Below are 16,158 nucleotides of genomic sequence, written 5' to 3' on the forward strand. Positions count from 1 at the left end.
GAGTCCGTTTATTTCATCTGAATCAGAGTCTGTTTTATCAGTGTGATACAGCTCCATAACGCTCCAACCTCTGCTAGGTGTCACCCAGCTTGTTAAGCAGACGGTCCCTGCCTCCCGAATGCCTTCGAACAGTTATGCGTTTGAGAGCAGGGCCTCTCATGTGGATGTTCCAGCCATGTCAGCGTGGCCTCGCCTCTCAGCTTGCTTTGTTTACCCAGCAGCTCATTACTTAAGAGTAGCCTGTCAAAAGAGGTTAAATATTCTTTGGGAAACATGGTCACTCACATCCTTGAGATGCCACAAATATATTTAATAAAGGGAAGATTGGCTTGATAAGAAAAACGTGATTAACTTGCATCACCAGAAAATGTTTTTCTTCTGTTATTCCAGTTGAGTTTCCACAAGCATTCATAAGCACTAGCAAACCTACGGGCAATAAATTGCTGCAGCCGACACATAAAGACACCAAGGGAAGCAGGGAAAATGATTGCTGATGATTCGTTCTAACTACTTGACCTTCTGACCTCTTCTCTAGATATATGACCAAGATGGGACACTACAGCACTTTATTGATGGTGGGGAACCTAGTAAGTCGAGCTGGATGAGGTATATCCGATGTGCAAGGCACTGCGGAGAACAGAATCTAACAGTAGTTCAGTACAGGTAAAGTATACCTTGATTTACCGCTTACAAAGCCGAAGCCCTTTGCCTTGCATATATAAATTCAGGCTTGCTGCTAGTTTTGAAAAAATCCTGCAGAGTCCTGAAGAACTACTGCAAGGACTGGCAGGAATTTTTTTGCTAGGTTTGTGATATCTCCTTAGTTCTCGTAACAGTAATTTCTTGAGAATTCAGGAAGAAAGATGCTAGGAGAAGGCCTTTTTCACTCACTGCATGTGATAAAGTTACTTCCGCATCATCACCTGAACTTTCATAATGGCCTGAGTGAGCCCAGCGAACTCACTGACTCGGAGGGATTTCCCCCCCAGCAGACGTGTCCACACGTAAACGGGAGTTTAGAGATTCAGCCCCAGGTCGCTTGCCTTCAGTCCCCTTCAGTCTGGCTGTCTCCTAGAGAGAACAGTTTGATTTGTACAAAGGCATGGGAAATCAGGAACTCTCAACCCTCCCGAAGCTGCTTTTCTAAAACCGTTATGCTCGGCAGCCTTGGCTGAGTCAGAGCAACCTCTTCTGATCCCTTGAAAGGTGCCAAAGCGTTTGGCTTTGGTCCTGAGACAATTCAGAGTACGTTTCAGGGGATGAGGTGGTTCCAGAGCATAGAGAAGGCTCTGGTCTCCTGAGATATTTGGGCAAAGCCCAAAGGGTAACAAAGATGAGGTGGAGCCACCCCCATTGCCCAGAGTCTCATAGGGAGGCCTGGGGTGGGGTAGGGGCATAGAAGCAAGGTGGATTCCCAGATCCTAAGCCACACCTGCCCAGTGCACCTGTTGGTCAGGCATTTCCATTTACTGCTAAAAGCTGGAGTGGAGACAAAAAGGCAAAGACAGATCCCATAGGAAAAAAGCCCTGCCACTAAGCCTTCTTTTCTCAAAATCCCTCGAAAACATGTGCCATGTAAATATATGACCTCAGTTATAAACAGCCGTGTTCCCTTTCGAATCAGAAGCAACTGTTTAGCTTTACCAGGCACCACAGACACATCAAAGCAGAAGGGCCCTTGCTCGGCAACTTGGAGTCCTGCCTATGACGATTTATTTTCATTTTCATTTTTTTTTTTTTTAAATGAAGACTTAAAAAAAAAAAAAAAGCTTCATTCCCCTTATAGGTTAAAGGCTGCACAAATCTGGCTTGCTCTCCAAAGGCCTCCAAATTCAAAAGGAACATATTTGGGCAGCATGTGACTCACTGCCTTGGTTTCCTAGGCAGTTATCTTTCATTACATAAGGGTTTAAACGAACTTGTGCACGACAGGATCTGGTTACAGTCTGTATATGGGCTTCACCCACCTTCCCTGCAGCTGCATCTCTGTCATGAAGTTTTTATAAACCTCGGAGCTAGAAAATTAGTAAAGGTTCTGCTTGTCCATTTGGCAAGAGATAGATTGGCTGGTTCTGTCATGGGCACCCAGGGAGCTCTTGAGGCAAATTCTGACTTTGGGAAAATAAGAAACCCCTACGAGGAAGGTGGGTATGAGCAAGTCGTTACCTTTCTGTCAATATTAAGTGGGTTTTATTGCTCCCTTTCCTGATGGCACTTACACATCAAGTTCTCTCTGCCGATCTGTTTTCGATTACTTCAGATCTTTATAAAATGAACTACAAAAACACAATTTAAAAACTGGCATCCATCACCGGTGACCACGTCCAAGAGTAAGAAAATAGAAAAGTTGGACCCCGAAGAGCCAGCCTAATTTTTATTGTACATGAATGTCCTCTTCACAAAAAGTCAGCTGGTTTAGATTCATTCTGTTATGATTTGTAATATCTAAATGGAATTTTCTTCAAAGCGCCCTTGATTGATTGACCCTTAGCTGAACGTTTTGTTTTTATTTTGAGGCTGACAATAATGTTTGTTGGCGTGTGTTCTGCTTCAGCTGCGTTGGGACGCCATGAAGCTATCTTTATGAGTCATCCAACCACAATACTAAATACATGTCAGCAAAGGAAATATTATCTGAAAAGGGAAAAATCCCTTTGATGTGCTTCAACATGCAGAGATTTCTGCGAGTTTTGGAAGCTCTGCCCGCTTGTAAGGAACGGTGTACGCTTACACATTTTTTTCCCCCTTTCGGCCTACTCTGTGCCTCAAAAGACCACCCATTGCTCGAAAACAGTTCTGCTCTTTCAGCGGCAAAGTGTGTCATTTGGTTTTAGCACATTCATTTGCCGGGCGCTGTGTTTATATTAAGGGAAGCCAAACCGAGAGATGAAATGTTACAAGGGTGAAGTACAAAGTCGACTCAATTTTTCTCAAGTTAGGAGATGCCAGTGATTTATAGCCCGGCTCCAATTTTGATTTTTTTATGTAGCAGTGGAAAGAATTAATAAAATGCACAGCTCTTGGAGGTGCGGAGGGAGGAAGGGGAGAGAGGTCCGGACAGCTGGCTGGAGTTTTTGTCAGATATTCATAGAATGTTGGGAAAAAACATTCTGCTTAGCTAGCAGTGCCCTCGTGAGACAGAATGGCAGCAAGTAAGGAAAATAACAAGATAAATGAAATTTTTGCAGCTGCAAGTAAAATATTGAGAATCTGCACTTTTTTTATTGATCTTTATGATACTATTGCCAAGAGCCACTTTGTGGTGACAAAATATGTTGACAAGTGCATATCTCACTGCCATGAAAAATGTGGTGAAGGCTTCGCCTTATGTCTGCAGTGTTATACAAGGAACAAATTGCCCTGCTATGGCCAATTCCTTACAGAAAGGCTAAATTTAAGGTCCACCAACCCTAAACACTTTTATCTTGAACTTGAGGCTAATATTTGTAGCAATTCTTCATTGAGAAAACCGGTGGCAGGCTCCTCTTTCTTTTAATCTGTAGATTTTTCTTTACAGTGCCACAGCTGTTATAAAAAAATGGTTATTTCTTGGTACCTTCACTCCATCATTTCAGAGTGTAATCTTTCAGCCAGAGTAAAGTGCTCCTCTTGTATTTACTGAATTTCCATCCATTTCACATAAGAGGGTTTTTCTCTTCTCCTGTATCAAACTTTAGAAAAAAGGCAATGGGGAAGATTTTTATTTCTTTCAGTCCTTATATCACAAAGCTGCTTAATTTTATTACAAATTTGAGAACTCCCAATGCCAAGTTGTAAGAATATACGCAATGCTTTCCCTTCAAATAAGAAATCAATAGTATTAATTTATATGTGCGGTTAAGGCACCGGAGTCTGCAATTTGCCAATAGAGAGAATTTTCTCATTAGTATGAGATGGAATTTTTTTTTTTTTTTTTTTTTTTTAATGAACTCTTCCTTTCTGCTGTCTCCCGGGCCAAATATCTGTCTCTTCAGCCAAGAGGTTCTGTGGAGGGACACTGTGGAAATAAACTGTGAGCTATTTATCATACCAGGTTACAGGCTCTAATTGGTTGTTGGGAACGATAAGGTGGGTGCAGATTTTATTACAAACAGAAACTGTTTAGGTGGAAAGCCGGGCAGAACTTTTTTGGGGCAATAAAAGTGTGGATGGGGCACATGAGTCCTACCGATTACTAAGCTGGGTTTTCTTTTGTTTTGAATAGGTCGAATATATTCTACCGAGCCTGTATAGATATTCCCAGGGGTACCGAGCTTCTGGTGTGGTACAATGACAGCTATACGTCTTTCTTTGGGATCCCTTTACAATGCATTGCCCAGGATGAAAACTGTAAGAATTTATTTTAGCTCTGAATTCACATTTCCAAATACCTGTTTCAAAGCTAACTTTTTAAGAGTGTTGTTTGAAACTCCTGAAATGCGGTTCACTCTGCTGTGTAACACAAATGTGCACAAGTCTGTTCCATCATTTTCTTTTCCTTGTATGTCCTTTGCTTTTTCACAGGGAGTCTTGACTTGTACAGGCCAATTTTTCTTCGCCTGCTTATGATTTTAAAACCTTTGTCCTGGTTTTAAATCATTGCCAGCAGAAATGTTAAGGCAGTTGGTATTTACTGAGCACCTACTATGTGCTTGTTTACAAGAGCAGCATAAGATACAACTTCTCCTCTGAAGGGATGCACAGTCTTGCTGGAGTCGCATTATTTGCAAAGATGAAATAATGAGAAAACACTGCTGTTTAATCAGGAGTAACACCCCTCCAGTCGATTGGCTTTGCTTCCTCTTAAGTAGTCATTGGAATGAGAAATGGTAGGAAAAATCATAGATGTATGATTGAGGAATTTGTCTCTCTCTAAACAACTTAGTCTAAAAGTGAACCATGTAATTTTCTCTATCTTTCTTACCATGGCAATCATTATGTTTAAAAAATAATCTAATGTCTAGGCAGATGCAAACTTTTGCAGCAATTTTCACCTAAACTTTATATATTTGTTTTTATCAGTTCTTTGGGAAAATGTTATAAAGTGATTTCCAGTATTTGGAACAGAATTAAGTGATTCTGATGTGCTTCAGTGAGAAACACTGGTTTTAATGACACTGTTTTTTCTTGTCATCAAATTGACTAATCTGTGAACTGATAATTTGGGATTATACAGTAGAAAAAGAAGCAGAGAGAACAGATGTATTTAAGAAACTTCATTTTGGAAAAAAAATGTGTTATTTTAATTTTTCCTTCTCTACTTACTTTCTCTCACACACATATAAACTCCAAAAAAATGTTTATAATACTACTGATCGAAATGCTCATCAGATATTTCTTTTCCATGTTATCCTTATTTTCTTTGTAAAAAATAGAATCCTCAAAAAGCATATTACTCTCAACTTTCCTTTTCTACTTTACCCTAACCCCAAACCAATCTCAAGTCAAAAAATGAATCTTTGGACATGTAAGTACATTCTTCTTACTTCCCAAGTTTCCATTGGAAAGTTTCTTTTCTGCAGTCATACTCCTGTTTGAGGGAGTGTCTGTTTCATAGGAGAAAATCTCAGTGTTGGACATGAGTGTGTGGTTGGTATTACAGGCAGAAATGGCCATGGCGGCCAGTGTGCTTTGTCTTCCCACAACGGCTCCATGCCCAGCTCCCCTAAAACTAGATGTAGATCCAGACACGGAAAAGCACCAGTATCAACTCCCCTGATCTGCTGACATGGACCTGTCTATACATTAGAACCTTGGTGTAACTTCACCTTCTAAAGGATGGAATCTGATCCAAGAAGATTCCAGAAATCTTACAAGGCCTCCTGTTTCCTCCTTTAGTACAGCCTGCTCCAGACTCTGAAAATATTGCGGTATGTGTATCAAGGAATGTCTGGGAGTAAACATATCAAAGTCTAGAGTTGTAAAGTACACAGCACACAGTCCAAAAATAAATTCATTCATTCATTCATTCATTAATATTTGTTGAATACTTACTAAGGACCAGCATCATTGCTGGGTGCTACAAATACAGCAGTGAACAAAACAGACAAGAATTCCTGCCCTCCTAGAGCACAGAGTCTAGTAGAGGGAGATGGATTATCAACCTGTATATGAGTAAATAAATAGTTTGTCAGGTGATGATAAGTGTCATAGCGTTAACAAAGCAGAGAAGGGGTGAGGAGTGCCAGGAGTTGGGAGTTGCAATTTTAGAGATGATTGGGGTGGGCCCTACTAGGAAGATGGCCGTTGGGCAAAGACTTAAGGAGATGAAGGAACAGGCCATGTGTTCTTTGGGAACAGAGTGTTGCAGGCAGCTGGACTCCAAGTGTAAAGACCCAAGATGGAAATGCTACTGGACTGTCGGAAGAGCATCACAAAGATTGACATAGGTGTGTTGGTTGGAGTGTATTGGTTGAAGTGGGGAAGAGTTACCTTAGATTTGGGGGCAGGAATCTTGTAGGGCCCAGGAGGTCACTGTCAGGACCCTGGCTTTTACTCTGTGTGCATTGGACAAAGGGGGTATTGCAGAGTTTTGAGCAGAAGAGTGATATGATCTGAGTGAAGTTGTAACAGGATTACTCTGGCTACTGAGTGGGGACCTGACAGTGAGGGTGAGGATGGAGCAGGATCCAGTTAGAGGCTCTTGCTGGAATTCGGTGGGGGGAGGTAATCGTGGTTTGGACCAGTGTAAAAGTGGTGGAGGTGGTGAGAAGTGGTTGGATTCTGGATATATTTTGAAAGTAAAGTCAACAGCATTTGCTGACACATTGGATGCTGAGTGAGAGAAAGGAGTCAAAGATAACTCCAGGGCTTTGGTCTGAGGAACTGGATGGATGGAATAGCCATTTACTGAGTTATGAGTCAGACATGGGAACTGTGGAACGACTGCTCAGGGAATGTGTATCTCTGGGGTGGAAGTCTCACATCTACGACATTGCTTCCACCTCATGATGCTATTACAGGGACGAGAGGGATTTAGGGGCTGGGCTGGAGGATTGGGGGTTGTATGTGCCATTCACAGCCACCTGACGATGGTGTCTAAGAGTGTACCAGCTGGTCTCCAGTTTCAGTGTGATAGTGCCATCAAAAATGTACTTTCTGGCAACACCAGGTGCTTTGCTTCTGAGGCCTTCTTTCTCCCATCGTCCAACCTGTGTGAAGCATTCTTGAGGTTGCTGATTAGAGTATTGAATAAACTCTCCCGGGGCACATGTTATGTATCATTTAGCACCTGAAATCCTTGGAAGAAAATTCACAAAGCTAACGCACCTCGAAGTATTATGGATTCAGTAGGTAAACTAGGCAGCTCTTTTGGGTTGAGTTCAGAACTCTAAGTAAGGGTGGAGGGAAGTTTAAAGGGAATTAAGTCATTGACTAAAGTGCTCAGCAGTGACCATCCCCCTCCCCCCTAAGGGTATTACAGGAATTTTATTTCAGTTCTTGTCTCAAAGTCATATATCTGTCATGTGATTGGCCACCCAGGAAACCAGCGGAAAGCTTCATCAGATGGCGTGGGGGGAGATATATGACTTTGACTCTAACTCGAAGATGGATTGTCATTCCATATGATTCACGGAGAGACCTAGGGATGCTTTATAATGAGGGATCCTTATTCTGTACTGAGAAAATACTCTGTGTGATTTAAAAGCACAAATGTGTGAAAGGGCATGGACAGATAATTTAACAGATAGCCTTCTGCAACCCTGAGTAATTGAAATCATCTCAATGGGATTAGCAGTTTGAAGGCAATTTTTATCCTACCGAGTTAGCCACAAAATAAATTAGGTACCCTAAAAAGAAGCTTCTTGAGATCAAAGACTTATTTGACAGAATGCTTCCACAGAGCCTCCTTATAGTGCTATGCACACAGTAAACAATTAATACGTGCTCACTGGATACATATTGAGAATTTTGTTGCCATTACTAGAAGGGGTACATAGTTCAGCTAGATTTTTTTCTTGGTTAATGAAATTGATACATGGTCCAAGACATTCAAGGAAAATATGATTTTACTTAGTGAATAATACTTATTAAGCACTTTCATTTATAAAAATATCATTTTCTTCTCATGGTTCTTTCAACGTCGAAAGTACACATTTCCTATTGAGCATGTGGGCGGGTTCAGGCTTCAGTCACTGGGCCCTCTGGCAGCGGCCACGAAGCAGTGGGACACACTCACTGCCTGGAGGAGCCATTGAAAGCAGCCTTGCCTCAAAGAGAAGGCAGCGTTTCACACAGGCATTTGGGTTCTGGAAGCAATTCCTATGTTATTTTCTTAAAAAAAAAAACAAAAAAACCCCATAGTTATAAGTGTAATAGAGCTCCAAAGAGAGCACAGCTCTGTCCACTATGGGCCTTTCAGAAGAGCCTGAAGGAACGCCTGTGTCGACAGATTGTATCCGCAAGAAGGAATGAGGTTCCCCAAAGCTTCCAGTGGGGGATTAGCTCCTGCAGAGTGTAAAGACCATAGTGTATTCATATTCATTTCAGAGGAAATTGAAAAAAGAAACCTGGGAATAAATGTTAAACACGTCTTCCTGCTGCTTTTTCTGTCTTGGCATGTGAAGCTGAGGTAGCAGAATGTGACACTTGATGGCAGCGCAGAGGTTCGCTGCACTGGAGTAAACTCTGCCCGCAAGAGGCCTGCCTTTTTCCTTTGATTTTAATGAGCAGAAAATAAAAATGGGCACCTCTGCACGGCGCCCTGACCCCACCATCCCACCAACAATAAGGAACTAGGCTCCGGATAGAAACGCCCTGCTCAAGCCTTCTACTTATGAACATTGAGGCGATTACAGTATAGTTCAGTCCAATGAGAACATCTGTGTGCAAGGCCCTGTGGGAAGCATTGTGATGGGGTACAAAACCTCAGACCCTGTCCTCAAGGAACTCCGTGTAGGAGAAGGCACGTAAGCAAAAACTACAACACCAAACCTAACGCAGGTGCCATGTGAGATGTCCGTAGCAGTGAGCCTGGGCTAGGTGGGTGTTAGGCCCAGTCTTACTGCAGTTGGGAGGGGCCCGGTTCTAGGCTCCTTGTACACAGTGAGCAGCTGGGACTGGATCCTCACATAAATCCAAGAACCAGAAGTCACTGTTTTGTCCCTTAATGGGACTAGAAATGTGCTACCCTCAAGCCAATAGGCCATTGGTGAAAAAAACTGTATGTCATGCTTCAAAAAACCAGCCCCAGCTATGGGAGGGTACAGGGTTGGATTTTGCATTACCTGCCAGCTGTGGAAACCCTGGGCCAAGAAGTAATATAAAACTTGGCTCAGAACTGGAGGAACCTGTAGGGTCCTAGAGCAAACAGAGGAGAAGTCACCCCAGAGGGATGTCTTGGTATCTGCACAGGAGTCAAAGCAACAGCCACTGAAAACACCTTGACAGAAGGAAGTGGCAAAAGACACAAGGAAACCTGTTGTCATGAGAGATTTGACCTCTTGGGCTCCTTGATCCCAGCCTTGCTTTAGGATTCAGGCCCTCATTCCCCCATTTCTGGGGGTGTAGAGGGCTGAAAGGTGCTCCCGGATTTATACTGCCAACCCAGACCTCTCACCGGAGCCCAGGCTCTTGTCCACCTGTCGAATTCCCACCTGAACTTGCCTGTCTCACAGGCGTCTCAAACTAAACATGGTAAAGTGAAACCATCCTACTCTGTCCTGCAAGCTGCCTCTCCCCCAGTTCAGTACCTCTCACTCCCATTCATCCAATTGTTCTTTCTAGAAACCTTGATGCCTTGTTCTTTCTTACCCCTTCTATCCAGTCATTCATAAATCCCTGTTGATTGTGTATTCTTAAATGAGTTTCTTTTCATTTCTGCTGCCACCTCCCGATCAGCTTCACCATCAGCTTTGGCCTGGACCCCTGCGGTAGCCACCTGCATGTCACATTTTCCCTTTTAGTATCACAGCAGCCAAAGTGAAAATTCACTGATTTGTTGATTTTATTGTTTCAGCTTATTCACTTGTTTTGTTAATAGGTAGCTCGGTTCCATAGATCAAAATCCAGAAAGTAATATGGGCATATAATTCTTCTTCCAAAAGGCAATCAGTTGAAACATTCTTAGGTGTCCTTCCAGATGTATTTTTTGCCCATTCTCTCATTTGGGCATATTCTCCCTCTCTTTCTCTGGCTCTCACTCTACCCCTCCCCTTGTATGCAAATAGCAGCATACTATATATTCTTTGTTCTGCACCTCGCTTTTTCATTTAATGATACAGAGTGATGATGCATTTAAAGCATAAATCTAATAACCTTATACCCTAGCTTAAAACCCTTTTTTGGCTAGCCATTACTCTTATAATCAATCCCTGGTTCTTTAATATGATAGCCCATGGGCTACATATAGTTTCCAGAAATGTTTTCTTATGGCTCACATAGTGTTTTGCAAAATTCGAATTCAAACATCTTTACGCTGGCCATGCCCTATTTAGTTTGCTGAAGACCCCACCATCCTCTGTTGTGTTAACCTGCCTCCCAGCACTTATTTCTGCTATGTGCCCTGCCGCCATGGGCACTGGAAATTGTGCTGCCTTCTTCTCCAGCCTCAGCTACAGCCCATCTCTGCCTCGTTCTCTGGCCACATGAGTCTGCTTTCCATTCCTTCCATGCCCTGAGCTCCTCACCTCAGCATGTCATGCAGACCCAGTGGCACAGCTGCCAACGTGTCATCTCCTCTCATCACCTTTTTCCTCCCTTTGCACCTGTCTGATGCTGTGTACCCTTCAGGACTCACATTCAAGGTCACTGCCTCAGGGAAGCCGTCATTCCCACCCTAAGTTTAGCCATCCCTGTTAGACATTTTCTTGGCCTCCTTTCTTCTCTGTCATAGCACTTATTACACTTGTAGCAACTGTATATCGTCAATTCTAAAATTCATATATTTTTCACATTTTAATCTTTCTGAACCTGGTAAGTGTGTTATAATGATCAGTGACTTACAATTAACGGTGTGGCTTGCAATCAATGGAATTTTAGATTTGATGAAACCGAGTAAATATTCACCTGTAAGGACATTTGTATAATATCTGTCTCTGTCACTACAGTTTACGTGGCCTGAGAGCCGGGGCTGTGGCTCTCTTGTTCCCCTGTATCCTCAGTGCCAGCCATGTCAGGCTTGTCACTGATGCTCTGTAAGCACTTGTGGACTGAATGAATGGATGAGGGTGTAAAGTAGGACTTTGTTGTATAGATCCTGCATTGCGTCCTCTCAGGGGTTTAATTTTGCAGGATTTGATGCGTTCATGTTCTTTCCTGACTAAATCCTTTAGGGCTTTGAAAGTTTGCCCTCTTTCCCTTAACCTTTGTCTTATAGACTGAAGAGATTTTACTTGCTCACTATGTCTTCATGTAGAAACCCCTTCATCCTTTTGGGGAATTGCCTTAGTCGTTTCTGGGCCTTTTGCAGTGGTCTGGACTGTCATGGCTTGGGATAACATAGTGTTTTCCATTCATTTCTTTTCATCTTATAATTCCCTGTGTTTTGTTAATACTTTTGTTTGTTGGGCCAGTCAGACTGGTATTAGGAAGAATGATCCTCTGTGTCCTTTTAAGTCCTGCTTAAAAAAGTGTGCTTTGTATCTAGACCTCTAGGGTCCTGTGGAAGTGTGCAGGAGCTCTGCAGGACAGCTTTGAGAGCAAATATGGCTCCTTTCATGAAACTTATCCATTCCTAGCCTTACTTTTTTTATTTCCTCTCTAAATTATATGCTCATTTCATTCAGCGGGATTGAATTTATTCACAAGTACAAGAAAAGATCATGCCAAAAGCAGAATATAGAGTGCAGGTGTTGCTTCTATATCTTGAAAACATAGTATGTTTGTTTTGAGGTGTCCCATAGGATGAAATAAGACAGAGAGTAACCATCCCAACTCTTATTACCTAAATGCTATTATTATCATTAACTCAGATCCCGTTTACCCCAAATCATTACACAAACTGGTATAAACTTTTCTTTATTACTATTTTGACATTGATTATTAAACTTAGAAAAATCCATTGGCCCACACATTCTTTTGTTTAATAGAAAGGTGGTGCGACCTTAACAATTTTTCAAAATGAATTTATTGGGTTACTTTCTAGGAGCTTAAGCGAGAAGTCAGCATTTATAATCTATACTTAGAGTATTATTTGTATGATTTCCCCCAGAGGCATCATATTCCTCTTTCCAGCAGTGAGCTTCTGGCTGCTTTTCCTGCTCTCTTGCATGTTGATGACATCTTCATTCCACAGTCTCCGCACCCCGCCTTCCTTCCTGCTAGTCTGGCCTTCCCAGTCCGCAAGAGCTTAGTGTTGCCTGAAGACTTGCGGGTTTCCCTGTGCTTTGTCTCTTCTGGATTAGTTATAAACAGGCTAAATAAGATGAATTTTACCCTAATCTCTGACAATGCTGCTGTTTTTTTTTTTTTTAATTAAGAAAGAGCCAAAACATAAAACATTTCTCCTTTTCTTTCAGTATGTATTTTAAAAGTCACAGTCTGTGTACAAAGATTTTTTGAGAGTCTGAAATGTGTGCACACATTTCATATTGGTTATACACTTTTGTCCCAGAAGTTGAAATTATACATAAATTTTATATGTGAAATATATACATAAATATGTCTATGCATGTGTATATAGGTGCATATATAACATATGTTTATGCTTGGGTATATATATACACACACACACAGAGCTCTGTACTAGCTGTAAAATGTCCTTTTTTTTTTGCAACACAGCTATTGAGCAGACACAGAATAGGAGTGTGGTCAGAAAAAAGTGCCTTGGAAATCAGAAAGCTAAAGCTTCCAACTTAGCGGTATCCTTAACCGAATGTATGACCATGGGCAAATTATTAGACCTGCTTGGTCTGTAGCATTTTTTTCCTTCTTTCTTTTTTTGGTAATAAGAGAGGGTAGGATTAGATCAGTGGGTCTCATCTCTGATTGTGTATTAGAAGTACTTGGGGAATTTTTTAAAAATTCAGATGCCTAGGCCCTACCAAGAGATTCTGGTATCTAAAAAAAAAATCTCCCCTGTGAGTCTAATATGCATTCAGGGTAAAGAACTGCCAACTAGACAAACTCTAGGCTCTCCCCTGGTCTGTGAGTCTCTTGTTTTATTTCTCCTTCCTAAGACAGGATGGGCCAGGCCAACAGAACCCTGTAGGATGAGCTATTCCTTTTGCTGGATTCATCAAATACATGTGATTATGTAGAACACTCAGAGATGAAGAGTCCTTAGTGGCGACCCATTAACCTCCACACGTGGTGTCTACCTGTCCACTCAAGCGTGGAGCCTCCTGGCGGTCATGGTCCCCTACCACTCTCTTTTTATAGTTGAGGACGCCTGAGTCTTTGTGCTTCGTAGGACTCTCAGAGATGGTCCGTGTCGGACGAATGAGAGCTCCCAGTTCATGTATTTCCTCCACGTGGCCTTGAACTAGTGGCCAACAGCCATAGTTTACTTCCCATCACTAACCTTTTTGCCAGTCATCCTTTTTAAACTTCTTGGTCTCTAATTTCCTTCTCTTGACCACCCTGTAACCTTTCATCTCTGTGATCTCTGAAATACCAAGAAAGACATTTTATTGACAGAGTGGTTACTTAAAAAAAGAATAACAGTTTTTAAGCATATTAGGTTCTAATTACCTCTGAACCTGTGGGTTGACCAGTGAATACATGATATATATTATTAACACAATGACAACTTAAAAAAAAGAAAGAAAGAAAAATTTCAAGTATATTAGGGTTCCCTCCTCAAAAATGTTTCTTTTAATTCTTTCCCCACTCCCACTGCCACCACCCGTGCTTGAATCCATCTCCCTTCATTCCAGACTCTTCTTCTAGAATAAGAATGGTGGCTGTTGTTGATGGTAGGCCCTGTGATGAGTACTTTCAGTATCTCATTTAAACCTCATAAAAGGGGGTTTAAAGATAAGGAAGCCAGGGCTCCTAGAGCTCAACATCTACCGAGTGGCAACCATAGCATTTACAAGCAGCTGTCTATGCATTATCGCACCCAATCCTTCCAGTAACCACTTTACATTTTACCAAGGACTAAATTGTGGATTCAGATGTTCTATATTTGCCCACAGTCACAAAGGTATTACAGTCAGCCTTCTGTATGCAAGGGTCTGCATCCGCAGATTCAACCAACCACAGATGGAAAATATTTGGGAAAAAAATTCCACAAAGTGCCACAAAGCAAAACTTGAATTTGCTGCATGCTGGCAACTATTTACATAGCATTTACGTGGTATTAGGTATTATAACTGATCTAGAGATGATTTAAAGTATCCGGCAAGATATGAGTAGATTATATGCAAATACCGTGCCATTCTATACAGGGGACTTGAGCATCTACAGATTTTGGTATCTGCGAGGGTCCTGGAACCAACCCCCATTGGATACCAAGGGACAGCTGTGAATAGTGGAGTTTAAATTTAGGCCATCTCGACCGCTAAGCCATGCTGCTATTACTGTTAAGATGATTACTTCCATTGTCCTCATTTTACAGATGAGGAAACAAAGGCAGAGGGAGATTGCATAACTTGCCTAAGGTCACCAAGCTGATAAAAGGCAGAGTCAGGATTTGAACATAGATCTTTCTGATTCCAAAGCCCGAGTGTCAAGCACCACGCTCCAAGATTGCACACTCTGTCGCCTCCCACTCTTACCTTACACACCGCACCCTGTCTGTGCATCGTGCCTCACTCGGGCCCTTCCTGAACACTGATTCTTTTCTTGCTGTTCCTCTGGTCAGAAACGGTCAGTGTCTATTTCTTAGGCCTGAAGTCTTCTGTTTATTTATTTGGACATTAAAGGCCCTCTGAGATCTGCTCCCCGAAAGCCCATGCTGTGCTCGGTCAGCTCGATTCCCGTGCCATCCCACCAGCGTGCCAGACTTCTGTCTCCAGGCGTCTTTCATAGGGTTGCCTTCATCTCTTCAGCCAGTTTTTCTTGAAAACCTGTTTTGTGCTGACAGGGTTGGATGGAAGGCCTGAAATCCTGAAGGCCTGAATCTACCTTCTCTGCTCAAGGCCACCCTCTCTGGGGAGCCCCACCTTTCTCTCCCTGTCTCTTGCTGTACCTCCCGTCTGAGAACCCCCAAATCTAGGCTGCAGCGTGGAGCCTCGTTATGGAGTCATTTTATCTCAAGTCATAAGTGAGCTCTGTGAGGGCAAACACCATGTATGAAAAATCTCAAGCAGAAAATAGGTACTTAATAAATATAGGCATTGAATGAATTCATTTGTGGTAATTGTGCTTGCCCCCTTAAATCAAATTGTCTGCTCTATGTCCATTCTGAGTCCAGAAAAACCAATTTTTAAACTGTTGACTTATAGGAATTTTTTAGAAGTGTGTGTTATCATGCTTATTTGAAGGGCTAATAAAACTGATCTTCTCAACTCCTTGCTGTTCTCCCAGTAAATGTCCCCTCGACGGTCATGGAAGCCATGTGCAGACAGGACCCCCTGCAGCCCTTCAACAAGAGCAGCAAACTCTCCCCTGCCGCCCAGCAGCGCTCCGTCGTCTTCCCACAGACTCCGTGCGGCAGGAACTTCTCCCTCCTGGATAAGTCTGGGCCCATGGAATCAGGATTTAATCAAATCAACGTGAAAAACCAGCGAGTCCTTGCAAGCCCGACCTCCACCAGCCAGCTGCACTCGGAGTTCAGTGACTGGCATCTTTGGAAGTGCGGGCAGTGCTTTAAGACTTTCACACAGAGGATCCTGTTACAGATGCACGTGTGCACACAGAACCCCGACAGGTAACCCCACCTCTCGTTGCTCGCCGGCTGTGTTTGCTTCTGAGACTCACTGCTTGCCTTCCTGTCGCCTCCTCCAGTCACACCTCGGGGAAAACTCTGTGATCAGAGGTCTGCATTCTGGAAGGTCAGAGAGTAATGTTGGGCCCCTCTTTGGCGTTATTGTGTAGAAGGGCTGCATGAACAGTGGCTGCAGAAAGGGATCTGCTGTCGCTTTCCAAACAGCTCTGCCCGGGTCTGACGGGAGGCAAAAGAGAAGGCACATTGATGAATATCATAGATGGAAAAATGAGGTCAGGATAATTAGAATCCTCTCTGTCTTCCAAAGATAATATAGCTGGCCGCTCTGCTGCTGTTCAGTTGTCTCAGGGTTCACCTCCAGTGTGCCGTGGGTATGAACTTAATTAAGTACTAAGAGGTAATGAATT

General features: G+C 42.6%; 1 protein-coding gene across 3 annotated transcripts in view; it reads left to right on the plus strand.

Annotated features, from left to right (window-relative positions):
• Nucleotides 1–16,158, plus strand: part of PRDM6 (PR/SET domain 6) — a 100,793-nt gene that overhangs the window by 66,740 nt on the left and 17,895 nt on the right. For all 3 annotated transcript variants that reach the window (XM_082380709.1, XM_082380711.1, XM_082380710.1), the window contains 3 exons: nucleotides 536–663; nucleotides 4,205–4,329; nucleotides 15,391–15,733. In XM_082380709.1, coding sequence (XP_082236835.1) covers nucleotides 536–663; nucleotides 4,205–4,329; nucleotides 15,391–15,733 — 596 coding nt within the window. The remainder of the gene's footprint in view (nucleotides 1–535; nucleotides 664–4,204; nucleotides 4,330–15,390; nucleotides 15,734–16,158) is intronic.

The sequence above is a fragment of the Balaenoptera borealis genome (assembly GCF_965194805.1).
Source record: "Balaenoptera borealis genome assembly, chromosome: 2".
Lineage (NCBI taxonomy): Eukaryota > Metazoa > Chordata > Mammalia > Artiodactyla > Balaenopteridae > Balaenoptera > Balaenoptera borealis.